The sequence below is a fragment of the Rana temporaria genome, chromosome 8 (genome assembly GCF_905171775.1).
Source record: "Rana temporaria chromosome 8, aRanTem1.1, whole genome shotgun sequence".
Taxonomy (NCBI): domain Eukaryota; kingdom Metazoa; phylum Chordata; class Amphibia; order Anura; family Ranidae; genus Rana; species Rana temporaria.
This window is the reverse complement of record NC_053496.1, coordinates 182616235-182635572: the sequence shown is the minus strand read 5'-3', so window position 1 is coordinate 182635572 and position 19338 is coordinate 182616235. Positions and strand designations below refer to the sequence as shown.

The following is a 19338-nucleotide window of genomic DNA, read 5'->3' as shown; positions in this document are numbered from 1 at the left end:
TGTAACTCTAAACTGGTAAACTGTAAAAAATTTCAAATCATTGCCTATGGAGATTTTTAAGTACCGAAGTTTGGCGCCATTCCATGAGTGTGCGCAATTTTAAAGTGTGACATGTTAGGTATCTCTTTACTCGGTGTAACATCACCTTTTTTTTATATTTTACAAAAAAATTTGGGCTAACTTCACTGTTTTGTTATTTTTTAATTCATGAAACATTTTTTTTCCCAAAAAAAAGGCGTTTGAAAAATTATTGCGCAAATACCGTGCAAGATAAAACGTTGCAATGACCGCCATTTTATTCCCTAGGGTGTCTGCTAAAAAAAACATATATAATGTTTGGGGGTTCTGCGTAATTTCTAGAAAAAGAATGATGATTTGTACATGTAGGAGAGAAGTGCCAGAATAGGCCCGGTATGGAGGTGGCTTTAAAATCCCGGTATTGAAGGGGTTTTTAACATGAGTATCATCGTGACAGAATCGGACAATACATATACAAAGAGATTGATTAAATCGCATTAAACCAGGTTGTCTCAGCTGTTCCAAAGGAAATAAAGTCTGGGATTCGGGTGGTCGTGGTCCTCAAAGGTCCGAGAGGTCAGAACAGAAAAGCATATTGAAGACCCAAAGGCCCCAGGTTTCCTTCGGAGAAAGAGAGGAGAGAAGCCGAAGAGTCCTTAACCACTTGCCGACCGCCGTCTATACATATACGTTGGCCGAATGGCACGGCTGAGCAAAGTAACGTGTATATACATCACTTCGAATTTCGCGAGCGCCGTGACCGTGCCCGCGGGACCCGTGGATTCGATGTCCGCCGGTGTCCCGCGATTGTGTTACGGAGCTGCAGAACGGGGGGATGCCAGTGTAAACAAGACTGGACACAGATCGTCTGTTCCCTCTCATCGGGAGCAGTGGTCTATGTCATGTCAGTGGTAGCCCAGCCCCCACACAGTTAGAATAGCTCCCTAGGACACACTTAACCCCTTCCTCGCCCCCCTAGTGGGTGACCCCTTCCCTGCCAGTGTCATTTACACAGTAATCAGTGCATTTTTACAGCACTGATCGCTGCATAAATGACAATGGTCCCAAAATAGGATCCAGCTACATGGGAAGGAAAATATGGCTCTGTGAGGTCTATTTCCCTCGGATAATCTTGCCATTTGACAGTTGAGTGGGCTACATGGGCCTGGTCTTGACAGTTGCGAGAACTCGTTGGGCCTGATCTTGACAGTTGGAAGGGCTAGATGGGCCTGATCTTGACAGTTGGAAGGGCTAGATGGGCCTGATCTTGACAGTTGGAAGGACTAGATGGATCTGGCTTTGACAGTTGGGAGGGCTAGATGGGCCTCATCTTGACAGTTGGAAGGACTAGATGTATCTGGCTTTGACAGTTGGAAGGACTAGATGGGCCTGATCTTGACAGTTGGGAGGGCTAGATGGGCCTGGTCTTGACAGTTGGGGGGGCTAGATGGGCCTGGTCTTGACAGTTGGGAGGGCTAGATGGGCCTGGTCTTGACAGTTGGGAGGGCTAGATGGGCCTGATCTTGACAGTTGGAAAGACTAGATGGGCCTGGTCTTGACAGTTGGAAAGACTAGATGGGCCTGGTCTTGACAGTTGGGAGGGCTAGATGGGCCTGATCTTGACAGTTGGGAGGGCTAGATGGATCTGGCTTTGACAGTTGGAAGGGCTAGATGGGCCTGGTCTTGACAGTTGGGAGGGCTAGATGGGCCTGGTCTTGACAGTTGGGAGGGCTAGATGGGCCTGGTCTTGACAGTTGGGAGGGCTAGATGGGCCTGGTCTTGACAGTTGGGAGGGCTAGATGGGCCTGGTCTTGACAGTTGGGAGGGCTAGATGGGCCTGGTCTTGACAGTTGCGAGAACTCGATGGGCCTGGTCTTGACAGTTGGAAGGACTAGATGGGCCTGATCTTGACAGTTTGGAGGGCTAGATGGGCCTGGTCTTGACAGTTGGGAGGGCTAGTTGGGTCCAGTCTTGGCAGCATGGTTGACTAGTTGGGCCTGTAATGGTTATGTTAGTTGTGAGGGCTAGATGAGGGATCTTCAAATGGAGGATCCAGCTACCTGGGAAGGAGAATGAGGCTCCGTGAGGTCTATTTCCCTCTGATAATCTTTCCATTTGACAGTTGAGTGGGCTACATGGGCCTGGTCTTGACAGTTCTGAGGACTAGATGGGCCTGATCTTGACAGTTGCAGGAACTAGATGGGCCAGATCTTGACAGTTGGGAGGTCTAGATGGACCGTATAGTGACCCGATGTCCGAAGGATCCCTTAATTGTGGATAATTTCACCAAGAAAACGTGACAGTTCAGAGAAACACCTCCACCTCAAAAAAAAAAAAAAAAATGGCCGCTTACCTTCTCCTAAGACCTCCTGTTACGAGAGGTCCAAGACACTTGTGGCTATTTACCCAGCCGGGGCCTTTGATCATTGAGGGAGATCTCGCTATTAAGCCTCCACCGCCCAATGGACTCGATCCCAGAGGGGTTCCAAGAAAAGATAAAGCCACCATAGTGTTAAATCTTAAGGTTTATTCAAGTAAAATAAAAATGTTGCACTTACATCAATGAAAGTAAAACTCACAGAAAAAAAAAAAAAAAAAAAAAAGAGCCGGCCGGCTCAAAATTCCAGCCCGTGGTTCGGGACTGGCGCAAACGCGGTGACGTCAGCACGTCGCTCCTCCCTGCGCGTTTCGTCAAAGATGACGTCGTCCTGGGGCATTTTTTTAATGCCTTTCCAATCACTGGCCTGGAAAGCTCATGGAGACAATGAGGGCAGTATGTTCCGCCTGCATACTTATGACGTCGACCAAGCAGCTAGCAATTCCAGAAGAAGAGGTCAGCAGGAGAAGCCTACGCTCTTTAGTGAAGGTTTCCTTAATGAGCTCGGTCCTCCTTAGGAATTGCTTCCTACACCGGGTGGGTTGGTCACCTTGTTTGGATTTTCAAGCTTATCTGTCAAGCTGTAAATTAGAGATCAAACATTTCCCACAATCGGAAGATCAATATGTCTCTGCACCCGGGTGAGATCGTTGACGCTGGCCTACGCATTTTGGGAAAAAGCATTTCCCGCAGTCGGGACAGGAAGCTGGCTTTTCGGGTCTGTTCTCTGCACAAAACATTTCCCGCACTCATAACAAGATTACGGTTTCTCCCCCCGTGTGAGACCTCTGATGTATGGTCCAGTCCGACTTACGCGCAAAACTTTTCCCACACGCCAAACACCAATGGGGCTTCTCGCCGCTGTGAGTTCTTTGGTGTCTGGCTAGGTCCGACGTACAAATGAAACACTTCCCGCATGCAGAACAGCAATAAGGCCTCTCGCCCGTGTGGGACCTCTTGTGCACGACGAGGTCTGACTTTTGTAGGAAACGTTTCCCACACTCTGAACACTCGTGAGGCTTCTCACCCGTGTGGGTTCTTCGGTGTCTGGCGAGGTCAGATTTATGGACGTAACATTTCCCACACTCGGGACACCAATGCGGCTTCTCGCCCGTATGAGACCTTCGATGTACAAGAAGATACGATTTACATGCAAAACTTTTCCCACACTCTAAACACAAATAGGGCTTCTCGCCCGTGTGAATTCTCTGATGCACATCGAGTGCGGCTTTGTTTATGTAACATTTCCCACACTCGAGACACGAATGAGGCTTCTCGCCCGTGTGAGATCTTTGATGGACGTCAAGGTCTGATTTCCGAGAAAAACATTTTCCGCACTCTAGACACAAACATGGCTTCTCGTCCCTGTGGGTTCTTTGGTGTCTGGCGAGCTCTGACGAACAAGAAAAACGTTTCCCGCACTGAGGACAAGAATACGGCTTCTCGCCTGTGTGAGACCTCTTGTGCACGACGAGGTCCGATTTCTGTAGGAAACATTTCCCGCACTCCGGGCAGAAATGAGGCTTCTCGCCTGTGTGAGTTTTTTTGTGTCGAGCAAGGGCCGATTTATGGGCATAACGTTTCCCACACTCAGGACACAAATATCGCTTCTCGCCTGTGTGAGATCTTTGGTGGACAACGAGATCATATTTATGAGAAAAACATTTCCCGCACTCGGAGCATAAAAATGGCTTCTCGCCAGTGTGAGTTCTCTGATGTCTGAGCAAAAGTGATTTTTTCGGAAATAGTTTCCCACACTCGAAACATGGATGGGACTTCTTTCCAAAGTTGATTTGGTCACTTCCCGGATTGAGAGCAGAAGGATCCCCAAGACCAAAGGGATCTGGTGATCCATCCATACCGTGAAGTCCCGGGGTTACAGAATGTGGTTTAATAAAAGACGGGTCCTCGGGATTGGTGAGATCCGGTGATCTGCCCACATTCGGAGGTCTAGGGTGGATATCTGAAAGAACGAGGTTTCTTCCCCAACAATCTCCTCTGATGCCTTCACAATTCGGAAAATCCTCTGAAGTTTTCATGTGGCCTCCAAGTCCTGAAAAAACAAAATATACAGGGCTCAAAATTTCAAGTCCTGAGCTACTAGCCAGGCCTCAAGGGTTACTCGTCACCAGTGCCCCACCCAACACCTACCCTGCCCCTAAACACGCCCTCATAAATTATCTCATGAAATTACACTTAACCTCTTGACGACCGAGGACGTCCTCGGCTTTGTGCGGTGATATCTGAATGATGGGGGCAGCTACAGGCATCATTCAGAAATCACCGTCTTCAGCCGCCGATTCTGTGCACGATAAGAACGATCAAAGCGGCGATCCCGCCGCTTGATCGTTCTTATAGGCAGCGGGAGGGGATGTCCCCCCCTCCCGCCGCCATCCGGTGCTTCTCCGGGCTCTCCCGTGCCATCGGGGGCCCGGAGAGCGAATCGGCCGGCGCTGGCTGGGGAAGCAAAGAGATGACTGGTGACCAGATGGTCACCAGTCATCTCTATGACCGTCGGAGGCCAGGGTGCGACGTTATGACGTCACGCCCGGTACCCGGAAGTAAACAAAGCCGCAATCGCGGCTGTCGGCATTTAATCAGTGATATTTTTTTCACAGATTTCATGCTTGTCTCCACTCAGCTCGACACAGCCCCGTCTCCTCCTGACCCCGTGCCTGTGATGGACAGAACGCATTCCATCATTGGACTGGCGTTCTGTCTATCACAGGCACGGGGTCAGGAGGAGGCAGGGCTGTGTCGAGCAAAGCCGAGACAATTGTAATGTAAGCTGTAACAACATGCTATCCTGCTCTGTGATCCTGTGGCTCTCCTCTTCCTCCATGCTCTCTCCCCCCTGGGGCGATCGCTGGGAGAACCCCTATTGCAGCCACAGTGTGCCCACCATTGCAGTCTCACTTGTGCCCACCATTGCAGCCTCACTGTTTCCACCATTGCAGCCTCACCTGTGCCCACTATTGCAGCTTCGCCTGGGCAGAGGAACAGGATAGCACGCTGTTACAGCTTACATAAAAAAATGTGAGGGCTGTATATAACTGCTGGAGATCGGTGGATTGGTTCCCCTAGATGGGCATTATTATCATTTCTGTAAAGAGATATTGAATGCTGACCCTACGCTCAGTCCACTTCCTCATCAAAAAGCCTGCTAGAGGTCCCTTGGAAACATTACCAGGTTAATTCTTCTACATGGTAAGAAGGTGATGGAACCGATGAGTATTACCCTTCATAGGTGTGACAAGGAATTATGGGGCCAGACCACCCACTCCTACTGTCCTCCATTACTATCCTATTAATCTAATAAGAAAGGACTACACACACACAAAGATATATCGATGACATTCTCAGTCTTGGCCTACTTCTGGTTCCAGAAGTTTTTAGGCTTTGACAAAGTCACAAGTCACATGACGACACGTGTCAGGGGTGGGGCGCACGTGACGTCATAGTGATGGTGGGGCACAAGTGACATCAAAGAAAGGACTATACACACACAAAGATAGGTCAATAACATTCTTAGTCTTGGCTTACTCCTGGTTACAGAAGCTTTTCACTGTGACAAAGTCACGAGTCGCATGACGAAACATGTTAGCGGTGGGGCGCATGCGACGTCATTACACCAAAAAACAGAAGTAAGCCATAGACTGGGGTTAATGTTATTGCTTTAGGGTGATAACAAAAAACGTAAAAAAATATAAAATGAGCGCTAACAAAAAAATAAAATGAAATAACAGCTGCTAGCAAAAAAAGGCAATATATCCAATCCTCCAAAGCAATAAACATAAAATATTCAGCGCTGTGAGGCATATTTGATGTATATTTCTTTAGGGGGCAATGCTCTGCTGTTAAAATTCTTAATCTCCACTACCCACCAATGCCGATCTCTACAAGAACGTCCTCCTCCTTAATTGTCACCATTCTGACCATCTCCTCCACAGCCTGCTGATCACCCCACAAATACGTCTCTTCTTCTTCTTCTTCCTCGTGACGCTCAACTTTCATTTTAGTAATTTCTTTGTTCTGAAGAAGAAAAATGGTGAAAGAAATATTTAATAAGAAGAAATGATAAAGAAGAATGTTGGCGGTGAGCTGAGGACCTCAACTTCACCTACCTGATGATGGTGGGGGATGGTGTGACCTTCCTGTGTGGAATCCCGGGAATACAGAGGACGGGGACATCTCTCTGGTGGGTTCCCATTACTGGATCCATCTGTAGGAAACACACACATTGTTTCTATGTGTTTATCAGATGATGGGGGATCTAGGTGGAGCCTCCGTACTGCTCTCTCCTTTACAATAAAGTCTCCTCTTACCCGGTGATGTGAGGGGCGGCTGATTCTCCATCATGACGTCCTTGTAGAGATCCTTGTGTCCTTCTAAATATTCCCACTCCTCCATGGAGAAATAGACAGTGACATCCTGACACCTTATAGGAACCTGACACACACAATGATACAGTCACCATCCAGACACACCCCTTGTCTGTTACTGGATAATGTCCCAGAATTCCCAGAATCCTCCTCACCTCTCCTGTCAGCAGCTCCATCATCTTCTTGATGACCTTGAGAATCTTCTTGTCATTTCTTTCAATTGTCATGGAGAGAGTTGAAGGCACCTTAATGGTCACCTGGCCACCAGACTTCATAGGGGGCACTCTCTGTAATAAAAGACAAACAATAATGTCAAGACACTACTAGAGTTCTTCTTAGGTCTCCAGCAGGACTGTGTAGTCTTCCGAACCTCCCAGAATCCTCCTCACCTCTCCGGTCAGGTCTGTGTTTTATTATTACAGATAAGAATGATGTCATGTGACCTCCCAGAATCCTCCTCACCTCTCCGGTCATGTCTTTTTTATTAATAGAGATAAGAGTGATGTCATGTGACCTCCCAGAATCCTCCTCACCTCTCCGGTCAGGTCTGTGTTTTATTATTAGAGATAAGAGTGATGTCATGTGACCTCCCAGAATCCTCCTCATCTCTCCGGTCAGGTCTGTGTTTTATTATTAGAGATAAGAGTGATGTCATGTGACCTCCCAGAATCCTCCTCACCTCTCCGGTCAGGTCTGTGTTTTATTAATAGAGATAAGAGTGATGTCATGTGACCTCCCAGAATCCTCCTCACCTCTCCGGTCAGGTCTGTGTTTTATTATTAGAGATAAGAGTGATGTCATGTGACCTACCAGAATCCTCCTCACCTCTGTGTTTTATTATTAGAGATAAGAGTGATGTCATGTGACCTCCCAGAATCCTCCTCACCTCTCCGGTCAGGTCTGTGTTTTATTAATAGAGAGATGTCATGTGACCTCCCAGAATCCTCCTCACCTCTCCAGTTAGCAGGTAGATGATCTCCAGGGTGAGGTCTAATATCTTCTCAGTCATGTGACTCTGGTCTTCCTCCATCCTCACTGAGGTGATTATTTGATCTATCGAAAAACGTTCCTCTCTGTAGACATGTAATTGAGAATTATCTGGCCTCTCCGATGCTTTAGGACATATATCATGTGTCGCCCATCAACTTACTGATGATCTGGTGGACGCCCTGTACCCAACTTTCAGGGATAGAACAGAGGGGCCTCTTTAGCAGGAGAACATTTGAACTAAATACGACCCTGCCACACAACCCAGTTCATGTCTATTTCCATTTTAAACCTTCAAAGTGACCAACCTCCATCGTGCTTTACCAGACGGTTACAAAATGGCAACCGTACATCTGGATGATATTATTACTTTTCACCATAGTAGAGTAGAGGAAACATAATGGGGCAAAAAACTATATACAGTGGAACCTTGGATTACAAGCATAATCCGTTCCAGGAGAATGCTCGCAATACAAAGCACACGCATATCTAATGAGTTTCTCCGTAGAAGTCAATGGAAACAAAAATAGACTGTTCTGCATTGACTTCTATGGCATGTAATACCGCATGTGGCCAGAGGTGGGGGGGCATCGGAGAGCCTTGGAAAGGCTCGGGACAGTTTGGCTGAACTCGAAAAACCTTGGAAAGAGTATTTTCGAACAGCTACGCTCAGCTCCGGCGTCCCGCACCTCTGGCCTAAATGCAGTACTGCACACCGCTGTGGCTTGAACCCTCCTCGTTTTGCGAGACAATACTCACAAATCGAGTCCGGATTTTAGGAAATACAGCGCTCCAATTGCGAAACGCTCGTAAACTGCGTTACTCGAAATCTGAGGTTCCCTTGTATAGAGTTTTACATTGCATTTATCACCGATAACAGTGAGCAATAGCTCGTTGTTTATTAGGGATCGGTTTCTATAGAGGTGCATTATAAAATGTAGATTAAAATAAAATTATTTAATATTTACAAACATTTTTCATGTGTGTAACATCAAGTCACGGACAACATAAGAACATTCAGGGGGGTTACTGGGTATTAATCTAAAATAATATCTTGTTACCTCTTCTGCTGCCAGTTCCAGCAATGTCTCCTCTCTACTTCCTCCCGACTCGACTCTTACTTCCTATTTTTAGCTGACATCACTTCCTGTCTTCCATAGAGACTTCCTGTCTGGGTAGACGTGAGATCAACACCTTGTGGAGCTCAGTGGAACTGTAGCTTCGAAAAATTTGTAATAATTTGAAAATAAAGACAAAAAAAATAAAAGGACTGCAAAATTTTAAAAGAACCTAACTAAAAAAAAATGTTTTATTTGCACTAACATCCAAATTTTTATGACAAGATTTTGGGGTGTATCCACTTCTTCAAGGTCTAAGCAGTACTTGTGTCAAATGTTTACTTAGTGTCCACCTTAATACCAACTGAGGGCTGGATTCACGTAGATTGGCGCATTTTTACGGCGGCGTAGCGTATCGTATTTACGCCACCTTAAGTCAGAGAGGCAAGTGCTGTATTCACAAAGCACTTGCCTCCTAACTTACGGCGGCATAGCGTAAATGGGGCCGGCGTAAGTGCGCCTAATTCAAATGAGGATGAGGGGGGCGTGTTTTATGTAAATGATTGGTGACCCGACGTGATTGACGTTTTTTACGAACGGCGCATGCGCCGTCCATGTACATATCCCAGTGTGCATTGCTCCAAAGTACGCCGCAAGGACGTATTGGTTTCGACGTGAACGTAAATTACGTCCAGCCCCATTCACGGACGATCAAATTTCGACGCGGGAACGACGGCCATACTTAACATTGGCTACGCCACCTAGGGGGCAGCTTTATCTTTACGCGGCATACCTCTTACGGAAATGGCGTATCTTTACTGCGACTGGCAAGCGTATGTTCGTGAATCGGCGTATCTAGTCATTTACATATTCTACGCGGAAATCAACGGAAGCGCCACCTAGCGGCCAGCGGAAAAATTGCACCCTAAGATACGACGGCGCAGGCCATCGTATCTTAGCTAGGTTTAAGAGTATCTCAGTTTGAGCATACACTTAAACATACGACGGGCTTAGATTCCGAGTTACGTAGGCGTATCTGCTGATACGCCGGCGTAACTTTTTGTGAATCCAGCCCTGAATGTGTCAAAGATTGTTATTGAGCATGTGAAGCTCCTTTATGTCTACCCATCTACTAGATGAGCCCTTCTCAACCACGGTTCTGTGGAAGCCTCAGGTTGCTCCAGAGATTCATTGGTTGTCAGCTTCACAGCGGACAGCTTCCAAGCAACCAGTGACTGAAGCCTGAAGGAGAAGCTGAGACACTTGTTCCCCGTTGGGTTGCAGATGACAGTATATTGGCTATGGATCCACCCACTGCCTACTGTCAATCACAAGGTGATTGACATACATTTTGAGTGTAGCCTCAGATTGGATAGTTAAATAAAAACCATCATTCGGAATTAATTAGGAAAAAGAGGGGGATCGGGAATAGAGAGGTAGCGGCTGCTAGTACCGCAAACTCACACCAACTATCACCCAGGCAAAGTGTATGAATGGACTTTCTCTGTACTGATAACACAAATCAATGTGGTAAAAAATTCATTTATTATACAGAAAACTATACAGCTTTAAAAACAGAACTATGACCATCAACCTCACTTATGATACAAAGATAGAATATACAACGGAAAACCGTGGAGTATCTGGGATTGTGAGCTGAGGTCGTAGGAAAGACCTCTACCGGTTTCGGGGATGACCGCTTCTTCAGGAGGTGGTCTGTACAATAGATGACAACATGTCAAGAACTAGCAAAACATAAAATCACAACAAAACATAATCAGAGACTTGGAGAGATCAAAAGGTGCAAATGAACAAAAATCCGCTTACCGAGGGTCGAGGACCGATGTGGAGCTCGCTGACCAAGGTCACCCGTGGCGAACAAGGGGGAAGAAAAACGGATAATACTCGAATAAAATGATAATAGTGATATTTTAGAATAAGTGGTAACCTAAGGTAGGGGTAGTGGGACACCGCGTGCATAGGAAATTATGTGTACAAGATCACCAAGGAAGAAGAGGAAGGAGAGAAGAAAGGAAGGGAAAAAGCAATTGGGACAAGAGGGAAAAAGGGAGGAGGGGGGAAGGGGGAGGGGAGAAAAAAGAGGGGGAAGGCGAAGAAAGGACAAGGCAGAGAGAGAGGGAGGATGGAGGGGGGGGAAGAGAAGAGGGGGCAGAAAACAGGGAGGGTGAAAGGACAGGGAGAGGAGGGGAAGAAAAAAGGAGGGGAGGGAAGGTGTGTTTTTTTTTGGGGGGAAGCAAGGGGGGAAGGGAGGGGCATGGGGGGGAGGGGGGAAAGGAACGGGAGGTTGAGGGAGGAAAAAAGGGGGGAAGGGAAAGAAGGGGGGACAAGAGAAGAGTAGTGTCTCAGCTTACCCACCACAGTGCTTGCCCCAAATGCATGTACAGTACATGGGTCTGTTGCCTGCACCAATATTTGCCATGTGGAGGCGCAATGGAAACCTAAAGAGTGTCGTAGACTATAAATTGCCCCGAATAAAGATCTGAACCAGATGGTTTACATCCATGGGTCCTTAGGGAGCTTAGCAAAGTGATGTAATTTCTTTTTAACTTGAGTAGGCTTTGTAAGGACAGGCAGGAGTACCAGACCAGTATAATGCAAATGTAGTATCTACAGTACATTTAATAGTGAATAGTATGTAGTAAGGTAGTTTGGGGTCGTAAAACCGTTGTGGTTTATATTATAAAAAAACATTTTTTATTCATATATGTGTTGTAATACATATGTCTGAAGTTGACCGTTTTACGCCCACTTTACATTTTTCCGAATTGATTAAAAATGCCGATAGGTGTCAGGAAGAAATTCCTTCCCTGTTAGAGGGCAACTTCTCCATAACTGTAGACACTTGCAGACTGTCTGTTCTGGAATCTACCCAATCCGACCCCCCGTGACTTCCCACCTTTCATTGGTTGTCGGCTTCACAGCTGACCACCTCCTAGCAACCAGTGACTCTGACAGTGGCCGGGGCCTAAAGGAGAAGCTGAGACCTTTGTTCCCCACTGGCCTGGGTTCCAGAAGACAGTATATTTGCTATGGATCCGCCCATTGCCTACTGTCAATCACAAGGTAAGCGAACCTCGTGGAGTAGTGTCTCAGCTGACCCACCAGGTTCCACCCACCCAGCCAGCTCTATAGCTCTTTCGCGCTACACTATTTGTGTGACACCTGCATAGGCAGGGGGATCACCAGTGTCAGAAATCCTCCTCTCACGGTGCTTGCCCCAAATTCACGTACATGGGTCTGTTGCCTGCACCAATATTTGTCATGTAGAGGCACAATGGAATACTAAAGAGTGTCGTAGACTATAAATTCCTATGACTAAATGTGAATAATGATCTAGACCAGATGGTTTACACCCATGGGTCCTCAGAGAGCTTAGCAAAGCTATCTCAATTCTTTTAACTTTAGGAGGCTCTGTAAGGACAGGCAGGGGTACTAGACTGGCATAAAGCAAATGTGGTGTCTACATTGCACCAATATTTGTCATGTAGGGGCACAATGGAATACTAATGAGTGTCGTAGACTATGAATTCCCCATAATAAATGTGAATAATGATCTGTACCACATGGTTTACATCCATGGGTCCTTAGGGAGCTTAGCAACCTTATGTAATTTATTTTTAACTTTAGGAGGCTCTGTAAGGACAGGCAGGGGTACCTGCCTGACGAAGAGGTCCTGCGCGACTTCGAAACGTTGCAATCCTTGTGCTGTTTTCACTGCAATACATTTTTGGACGTTCTGTACGATCCACGGTGTGCTGGCGAATATGTACGTAGGCAGGGGTACTAGACTGGCATAAAGCAAATGTGGTGTCTACATTGCACCAATATTTGTCATGTAGAGGCACAATGAAATACTAATGAGTGTCGTAGACTATGAATTCCCCATAATAAATGTGAATAATGATCTGAACCAGATGGTTTACATCCATGGGTCCTTAGGGAGCTTAGCAATGTGATGTAATTTATTTTTACCTTGAGGGCAGGGGCGGACTGACAACTCATGGGGCCCCCGGGCAATAGAAGATTATGGGGCCCCCAGGCTTACAGATGGCCACCACGATAGGAGGCAGTGCAGAGGCGGGGCAGCTAAAATCTCTGAATTTTAACATCAAAAGCATGTCGGTTTCGGACATATCAGGGACAAATGTAAAAAAAACACAGATTTTTACATACTGTCCCTGGTTTTATTGAGCCTGGCAACCCTGATGGGGCCCCCTAGAGGCATGGGGCCCTCGGGCAGTGCCCGGGAGTCCCAATGGTCAGTCCGCCCCTGCTTGAGGGGGCTCTGTAAGGACAGGCAGGGGTACCAGACTGGTATAAAGCAAATGTGGTGTCTACATTTAATAGTAAATTGAATCAAAATGCCATTAGGTGTCAGGAAGGAATTTCTTCCCTGGCTTCTCCGTAACTGTAGACACTTGCAGCCTGTCTGTTGTGGAATCTACCCAATCCGACCCCAATGACTCCCCACTTTTCATTGGTTGTAGGCTTCACAGCTGACCACCTCCTAGCAACCAGCGACTCTGACAGTGGCTGGGGCCTGAAGGAGAAGCTGAGACACTTGTCCCCCACTGGGTTCCAGAAGAAAGTATATTGGCTATGGATCCACCCACTGCCTAATGTCAATCACATGGTGAGCGAACCTCGTGGAGTAGTGTCTCAGCTTCATGGATCCATGCGCCAAATTCTGACCCTACCCTCCGAATGTCACAGCTGAAATCCAAACTCATCAGACCAATGTTTTTCCAATCGTCTATTGTCCAATTTTGGTGATCCTGTGTCAATTGTAGCCTCAGTTTCCTGTTCTTAGCTGACAGGAGTGGCACCCGGTGTGGCCTTCTGCTGCTGTAGCTCATCTGATTCAAGTTTGGATGTGTTGTGCTTTCAGAGATGGTATTGTGCATACCTTGGATGTACCGAGTGGTTATTTGAGTTACTGTTGACTTTCTATCACAGGGCTCGACAAATCCCGGTCGCCATGGCGACTAGAAATAGGGTCCTGGCGACTTGGCTTGGAAGGGGCTTTTTTGTGAGCTGGCGCCATCTGGTGGTAAGCCGTTGGTATAACAAGTTATTACCACCAGATGTGTAAGCTGGAGCCATCTGGTGGTGGCCGTTGGTATTACAAGTTAAGCATTACAAGTTAAACAGCAATTCTAATGTCATTTTTCACTATTTTCACTGCCATCTTCTTCCCTCTAATTAGAACCCCCAAACATTATATATATTTTTTATCCTAACCCCCTAGAGAATAAAATGGTGATCGTCACGCCGAAAAAATTACACTTTTTTAAATTAAAAAATAAGACAACAGTAAAGTTATCCCCATTTTTTTTTAATATTATGAAAGATAATGTTCCGCCGAGTAAATTGATACCCAACATGTCACGCTTCAAAATTACGTCCGCTCGTGGAATGGCGACAAACTTTTACCCTTTAAAATCTCCATAGGCGTTGTTTAAAAAATTCTACAGGTTGCATGTTTTGAGTTACAGAGGAGGTCTAGTGCTAGAATTATTGCTCTCGCTGTACCAATCGCGGTGATACCTCACATGTGTGGTTTGAACACCGTTTACATATGCGGGCGCTGCTCACGTATGTGTTCGCTTCTGCGCGCAAGCTCGTCAGGACGGGGCACGTTTTCTGGCTCCTAACTTTTTTAGATGGCTCCTAGATTCCAAGCAAATTTGTCAACCCCTGTTCTATCATCTGGAACCAGTCTGCCCATTCTCCTCTGACCTCTGCCATCAACAAGCCATTTTCCTCCACACAACCTCCACTCACTGGATTATTTTCTCTTTTTTGGACCATTCTCTGTAAACCCTGAGAGATGGCTGTGTGTGAAAATCCCAGAAATCCTCAGACCAGCCCATCTGCCACCAACAACCATGCCACGATCAAAGTCACTTCAATCTCCTTTCTTCCCCCATTCTGATTCTCGGTTAGAACCTCGGCAAATTGTCTTCACCACGTCTAGATGCCTAAATGCATTGAGTTGCTGCCGTGTGATTGGCTCATTAGCAATTTGTGTTAATAAGCAATGGAACAGGTGCACCTAAAAAGTGGCCGATGAGTTTATGTGCGACATAACAATAAAAAATATGAACTTTGGCATTTTATGGAATGAAGAGGGGCAGTATCAGATTTTCGGAAGATATCAAAGTTCTGTTGTGGATTTGCCGCACCGTGAACATTTCTTTAGTGCTTTCCACCCAGTCTCGTAGGTTGACATCCAGCGTGCTTCCCTTTGGTGTTTCTATACCCAGTCAAAATATTTTGACAGAATTTCCAAATATGTGGACTTTTCTGCTGCAAAATAGAGGGACCACCACTCTCCAGACCAGCCCGTGCTACATAGAAGTAAGGAGCGGCCTCAGCCTACATGTCTCTGTGAAACCACGCCCTCCCCAACGTGTTTCGCCCTCGCCGACCAGAGCTTAGTCATAGGGTCCTAGGGTGTATCATGGGCTGGTCAAAAGAGCAGCGGTCCCTCTATTCATGCATGAGTTACCCTCTGGATTGGTATACAGACATGCCCGCTTTATTGTGGACCTAGGAAAGAGGTTCCCGTTCTTTTCTGCTGCAATGTTGATATTACGCCATCGCTCCATGATAATTTTGTACTTCACCCTGTCAAGAAATGTTCATCCCAACAATGTTACTATTTACAGTATCTCACTGGAGCCCTCATCTGATGGCCTTTCTTGTGGTGAATGAGCAATGGGTGAGGTTATATTTTCCCCTTCATTATACAGAGGAATCTCGGATTGTGAGTAACGTGGTTAACAAGCGTTTCAGAATACGAGCACTGTATTTAAAAAAAATCCTGACGTGGTTTGCGAGTGTTGTCTCACAACACGAGTACGATTCAAGGCAAAGTGGTGTGCAATACCGTGTTTGGCCTGAGGTGGAGGGGCGCCATTCAGAAAAGGCTCCATTTTCAAGCCTGAGTTCAGCCGAGGTGTCCTCGGGTGTTTCCGAGGCTCACCAGCGCCCCCCACCTCTGGCCACATACGGTATTGCATGCCATTGAAGTCAATGCGGAACAAATTATTTTCGTTTCCATTGACTTCTATGGGGAAACTTGCTTCGATATGCGAGTATTTTGGATTACGAGCATTCTCCTGGAACGGATTATGCTCGTAATCCTAGGTTCCACTGTACTGCACAAAGGGCAAGGGTTGACCTATAATGGGAGGTCTTCTCTGAAGGTTTTTTTTATACAGGATTTATATAGCGCCAACAGTTTGCACCGTGCTTTACAAAATAAACGGAGACAGTACATTTACAATACAATCCAATACAAGACATTTAGGAGGGCCTGCTCACGAGAGCTCACAATCTAAAAGGTAGAGTCAAATGATACAAAAAGGTCATAACTCTGAGTTGATGGAGTCAAATTCCAGTTGTTAGGTAGTGGCAGGATAGGTTCCCGGAAGAGGTGAGTGTTCCAGGGTCACCTAAAAGTGGAAATAGAGAGGGGTGGAGGACACGGGATGGAAGCCAGTGGAGGGATTGGCAGAGAGGGGTGGAGGACACGGAATTGAAGCCAGTGGAGGGATAGGCAGAGAGGGGTGGAGGACACGGAATGGAAGCCATTGGAGGGATTGGCAGAGAGGGGTGGAGGACACTGAATGGAAGCCAGTGGAGGGATTGGCAGAGAGGGGTGGAGGACATTGAATGGAAGCCAGTGGAGGGATTGGCAGAGAGGGGTGGAAAACACTGAATGGAAGCCAGTGGAGGGATAGGCAGAGGGGTGGAAAACACTGAATGGAAGCCAGTGGAGGGATTGGCAGAGAGGGGTGGAGGACACTGAATGGAAGCCAGTGGAGGGATTGGAAGAGAGGGGTGGAGGACACAGAATTGAGTGCAGAGGAGGGATTGGCAGAGAGGGGTGGAGGACACTGAATGGAAGCCAGTGGAGGGATTGGCAGAGAGGGGTGGAAAACACTGAATGGAGGCCAGTAAAGAGATTGGCAGAGAGGGGTGGAGGACACTGAATGGAAGCCAGTAGAGAATTTGGAAGAGAGGGGCTGGAGGACACTGGAGTGCAGTGGAGGGATTGGAAGAGAGAGGTGGAGGACACTGAATGGAGGCAAGTGGAGGGATTGGCAGAGAGGGGTGGAAGACACTGAATGGAGTGCAGTGGAGTGATTGGAAGAGAGGGGTGGAGGACACGGAATGGAAGCCAGTGGAGGGATTGGCAGAGAGGTGGAGGACACGGAATGGAAGCCAGTGGAGGGATTGGCAGAGAGGGGTGGAGGGCACGGAATGGAAGCCAGTGGAGGGATTGGCAGAGAGGGGTGGAGGACACGGAATGGAAGCCAGTGGAGGGATTGGCAGAGAGGGGTGGAGGACACGGAATGGAAGCCAGTGGAGGGATTGGCAGAGAGGGGTGGAGGACACTGAATGGAAGCCAGTGGAGGGATTGGCAGAGAGGGGTGGAGGACACTGAACCTTTGGTAAGGTGGAGGAGTCTGGCATCAGCATTCATAATAGACTGATTGGGGGAGGGTTAATGCAGAGATAAGCCAATGAGGAGGGAGTTGTAATAGTGAAACCAAGAGATAACCAAATGAATTTGTAACTTGGTGAGTTGGCCCAACAACCAGGCAATTTTCGCAGAGTTCAGCAAAGTCAGTTTTGATATTTCCCTCAGAACCTTTTTAATGAGCTTAACTGTTCTTTAGAAACACTTCCCACACTATGACAAGGCCAGTCACTCGTGAGGATTCCCCACGTGCCAATTTACGTGTTTTTAGCCATGTGAGTTCTCCGATGTCTGGCGAGCATGACTTTCCGAGTAAACAATTTCCCGCACACTAGGCAAGAAACTGGCTTCTCGACTTTGTGAGTTTTTTCATGTGCAGCGAGGTCTGACTTGCGTGTGAAACCTTTCCCACACTGAGGGCAGGAATGAGGCTTCTCTCCCGTGTGATATCTCAGATGTACACCGAGGTGACACTTGCGTACAAAACGTTTTCCGCAGTCCGGGCAGGAATACGGTTTCTCCCCCGTGTGGTACCTCTCATGCACAACCAGCTCTGATTTACGGACAAAACATTTCCCACACTCCGAACAGGCATGAAGCTTCTCGCCCGTGTGAAATCTCAGGTGTCTGACAAGATAGGTCCTTAGTAAAAAAGTTTTCCCGCACACAGAACACGTATGCGACTCCCCTAAGTGACGTCTCTGATGCTCGACAAGGTTGCCTTTAAAGGAGAAACTCTTCCCGCACTCCGAGCAAGAGAAAGGTTTCTCTCCGGTGTGGACTCTCTGGTGATCGACCAGCTGAGCTTTCGATAAATAGCCCTTCCCGCACACGGAGCAAGGATAGGGCTTCTCAGTCATGTGATATCTCATGTGGGCGTTGAGACGTGATTTCAGACAAAACCATTTCCCGCAATCGGGGCAGGAGTATAAATTGTCCTCTTCGTATCCAGCGTTGGACTCCCCTTTGGTAGAGGGATCTTGTGATCTGGCCTCAAGAGTTTCTCTCTGTGGATCTTGTGCGTCGCCTTCACCTCTATTTTCATAACTGGGAGATGAACTTTGATGACCTTCTGAGGATCTTTGATGACCTTCTGAGGATCTTTGATGACCTTCTGAGGATCTTTGATGACCTTCTGAGGATCTTTGAGGGTCTTCTGAGGATCTTTGACGACCTTCTGAGGATCTTTGACGACCTTCTGAGGATCTTTGATGGTCTTCTGAGGAAACCATGAGGTCTTTTCCATGTCCTGGATCAAAATTATATAAAAAATATAATTGTAGATGAAAGGTGGGCTTTAGGCAAACCCAGACCAAGCTTAACCTATGCCCAAGTCACCCTTCCCGTAAAATGAACTTATAAATGGGTCATCTGGTTTCTTAGGTGTTCCTTCAGCCATGGCAGTGGAGTCACTAGGGTTGGTGCCAGCTGGTGTGGTAAAACATGCGGACCCCCCTCTGGAGGGTGTAACATGGGTGCAGTCCAAACCCAATAGCGACACCACTGAGCCACGGCTTTAGAGGGAACCGATATAAAGCCAGAGACTCACCTGTCTGGATCTCTGTAGGAATGTCCTCCTCCTTAATTGTCACCTTCACTGTATCCTTCTCTGTTGGCTGCTCTTCTTCTTCCTCCTTGACTTCAACTTTAATATGAATCGGTTCTTCACCCTAAACCAACAGAAGGACAGAAAACAACATCTATAAAACTTGTGAAAACAAAGTGCTCTACAGGTATATACAGGTGGTGAGTCCAAGACATTGACCTGATAATGTTGAGCATAGGTGTGATCCTCCTGGGTGGAATCCCCGGAATACAGAGGACGGGGACATCTCTCTGGTGGGTTCCCATTACTGGATCCATCTGTAGGAAACACACACACTGACTGAATACATTGTTTCTATGTGTTTATCAGATGATGGGGGGATCTAGGTGGAGCCTCCGCACTGCTCTCTCCTTTACAATAAAGTCTCCTCTTACCCGGTGATGTGAGGGGCGGCTGAT

The 19338-nt window shown here is 47.1% G+C and overlaps 2 protein-coding genes across 2 annotated transcripts; both read right to left on the bottom strand.

Annotated features, from left to right (window-relative positions):
• Nucleotides 1-2528: 2528 nt before the first annotated feature.
• Nucleotides 2529-6559, bottom strand: LOC120909539 (oocyte zinc finger protein XlCOF22-like). Its single transcript, XM_040321313.1, has 3 exons — nucleotides 6520-6559; nucleotides 6280-6427; nucleotides 2529-4448 (listed from the first exon to the last, which is right to left on the bottom strand). The coding sequence occupies exons 2-3, from the start codon at nucleotides 6407-6409 to the stop codon at nucleotides 3145-3147; spliced, it is 1434 nt and encodes a 477-aa protein (XP_040177247.1). The 5' UTR covers nucleotides 6410-6427; nucleotides 6520-6559; the 3' UTR covers nucleotides 2529-3144.
• A 10665-nt stretch (nucleotides 6560-17224) lies between these two features.
• LOC120909541 (gastrula zinc finger protein XlCGF8.2DB-like) lies at nucleotides 17225-19338 on the bottom strand. The gene is made up of 4 exons (XM_040321314.1): nucleotides 19315-19338; nucleotides 19100-19197; nucleotides 18884-19004; nucleotides 17225-18583 (listed from the first exon to the last, which is right to left on the bottom strand). The coding sequence occupies exon 4, from the start codon at nucleotides 18564-18566 to the stop codon at nucleotides 17592-17594; it is 975 nt and encodes a 324-aa protein (XP_040177248.1). The 5' UTR covers nucleotides 18567-18583; nucleotides 18884-19004; nucleotides 19100-19197; nucleotides 19315-19338; the 3' UTR covers nucleotides 17225-17591.

Bases quoted from the DNA above. Each gene is read 5' to 3' on its own strand.
- LOC120909541 (XM_040321314.1), bottom strand. From the start codon at position 18,566: ATGGTTTCCTCAGAAGACCATCAAAGATCCTCAGAAGGTCGTCAAAGA.
- LOC120909539 (XM_040321313.1), bottom strand. From the start codon at position 6,409: ATGAAAGTTGAGCGTCACGAGGAAGAAGAAGAAGAAGAGACGTATTTG. The intron at 4,449-6,279 runs GTGGGTAGTGGA...TTGTTTTTTCAG, and splicing joins TCTTGTAGAGATCGGCATTG to GACTTGGAGGCCACATGAAA.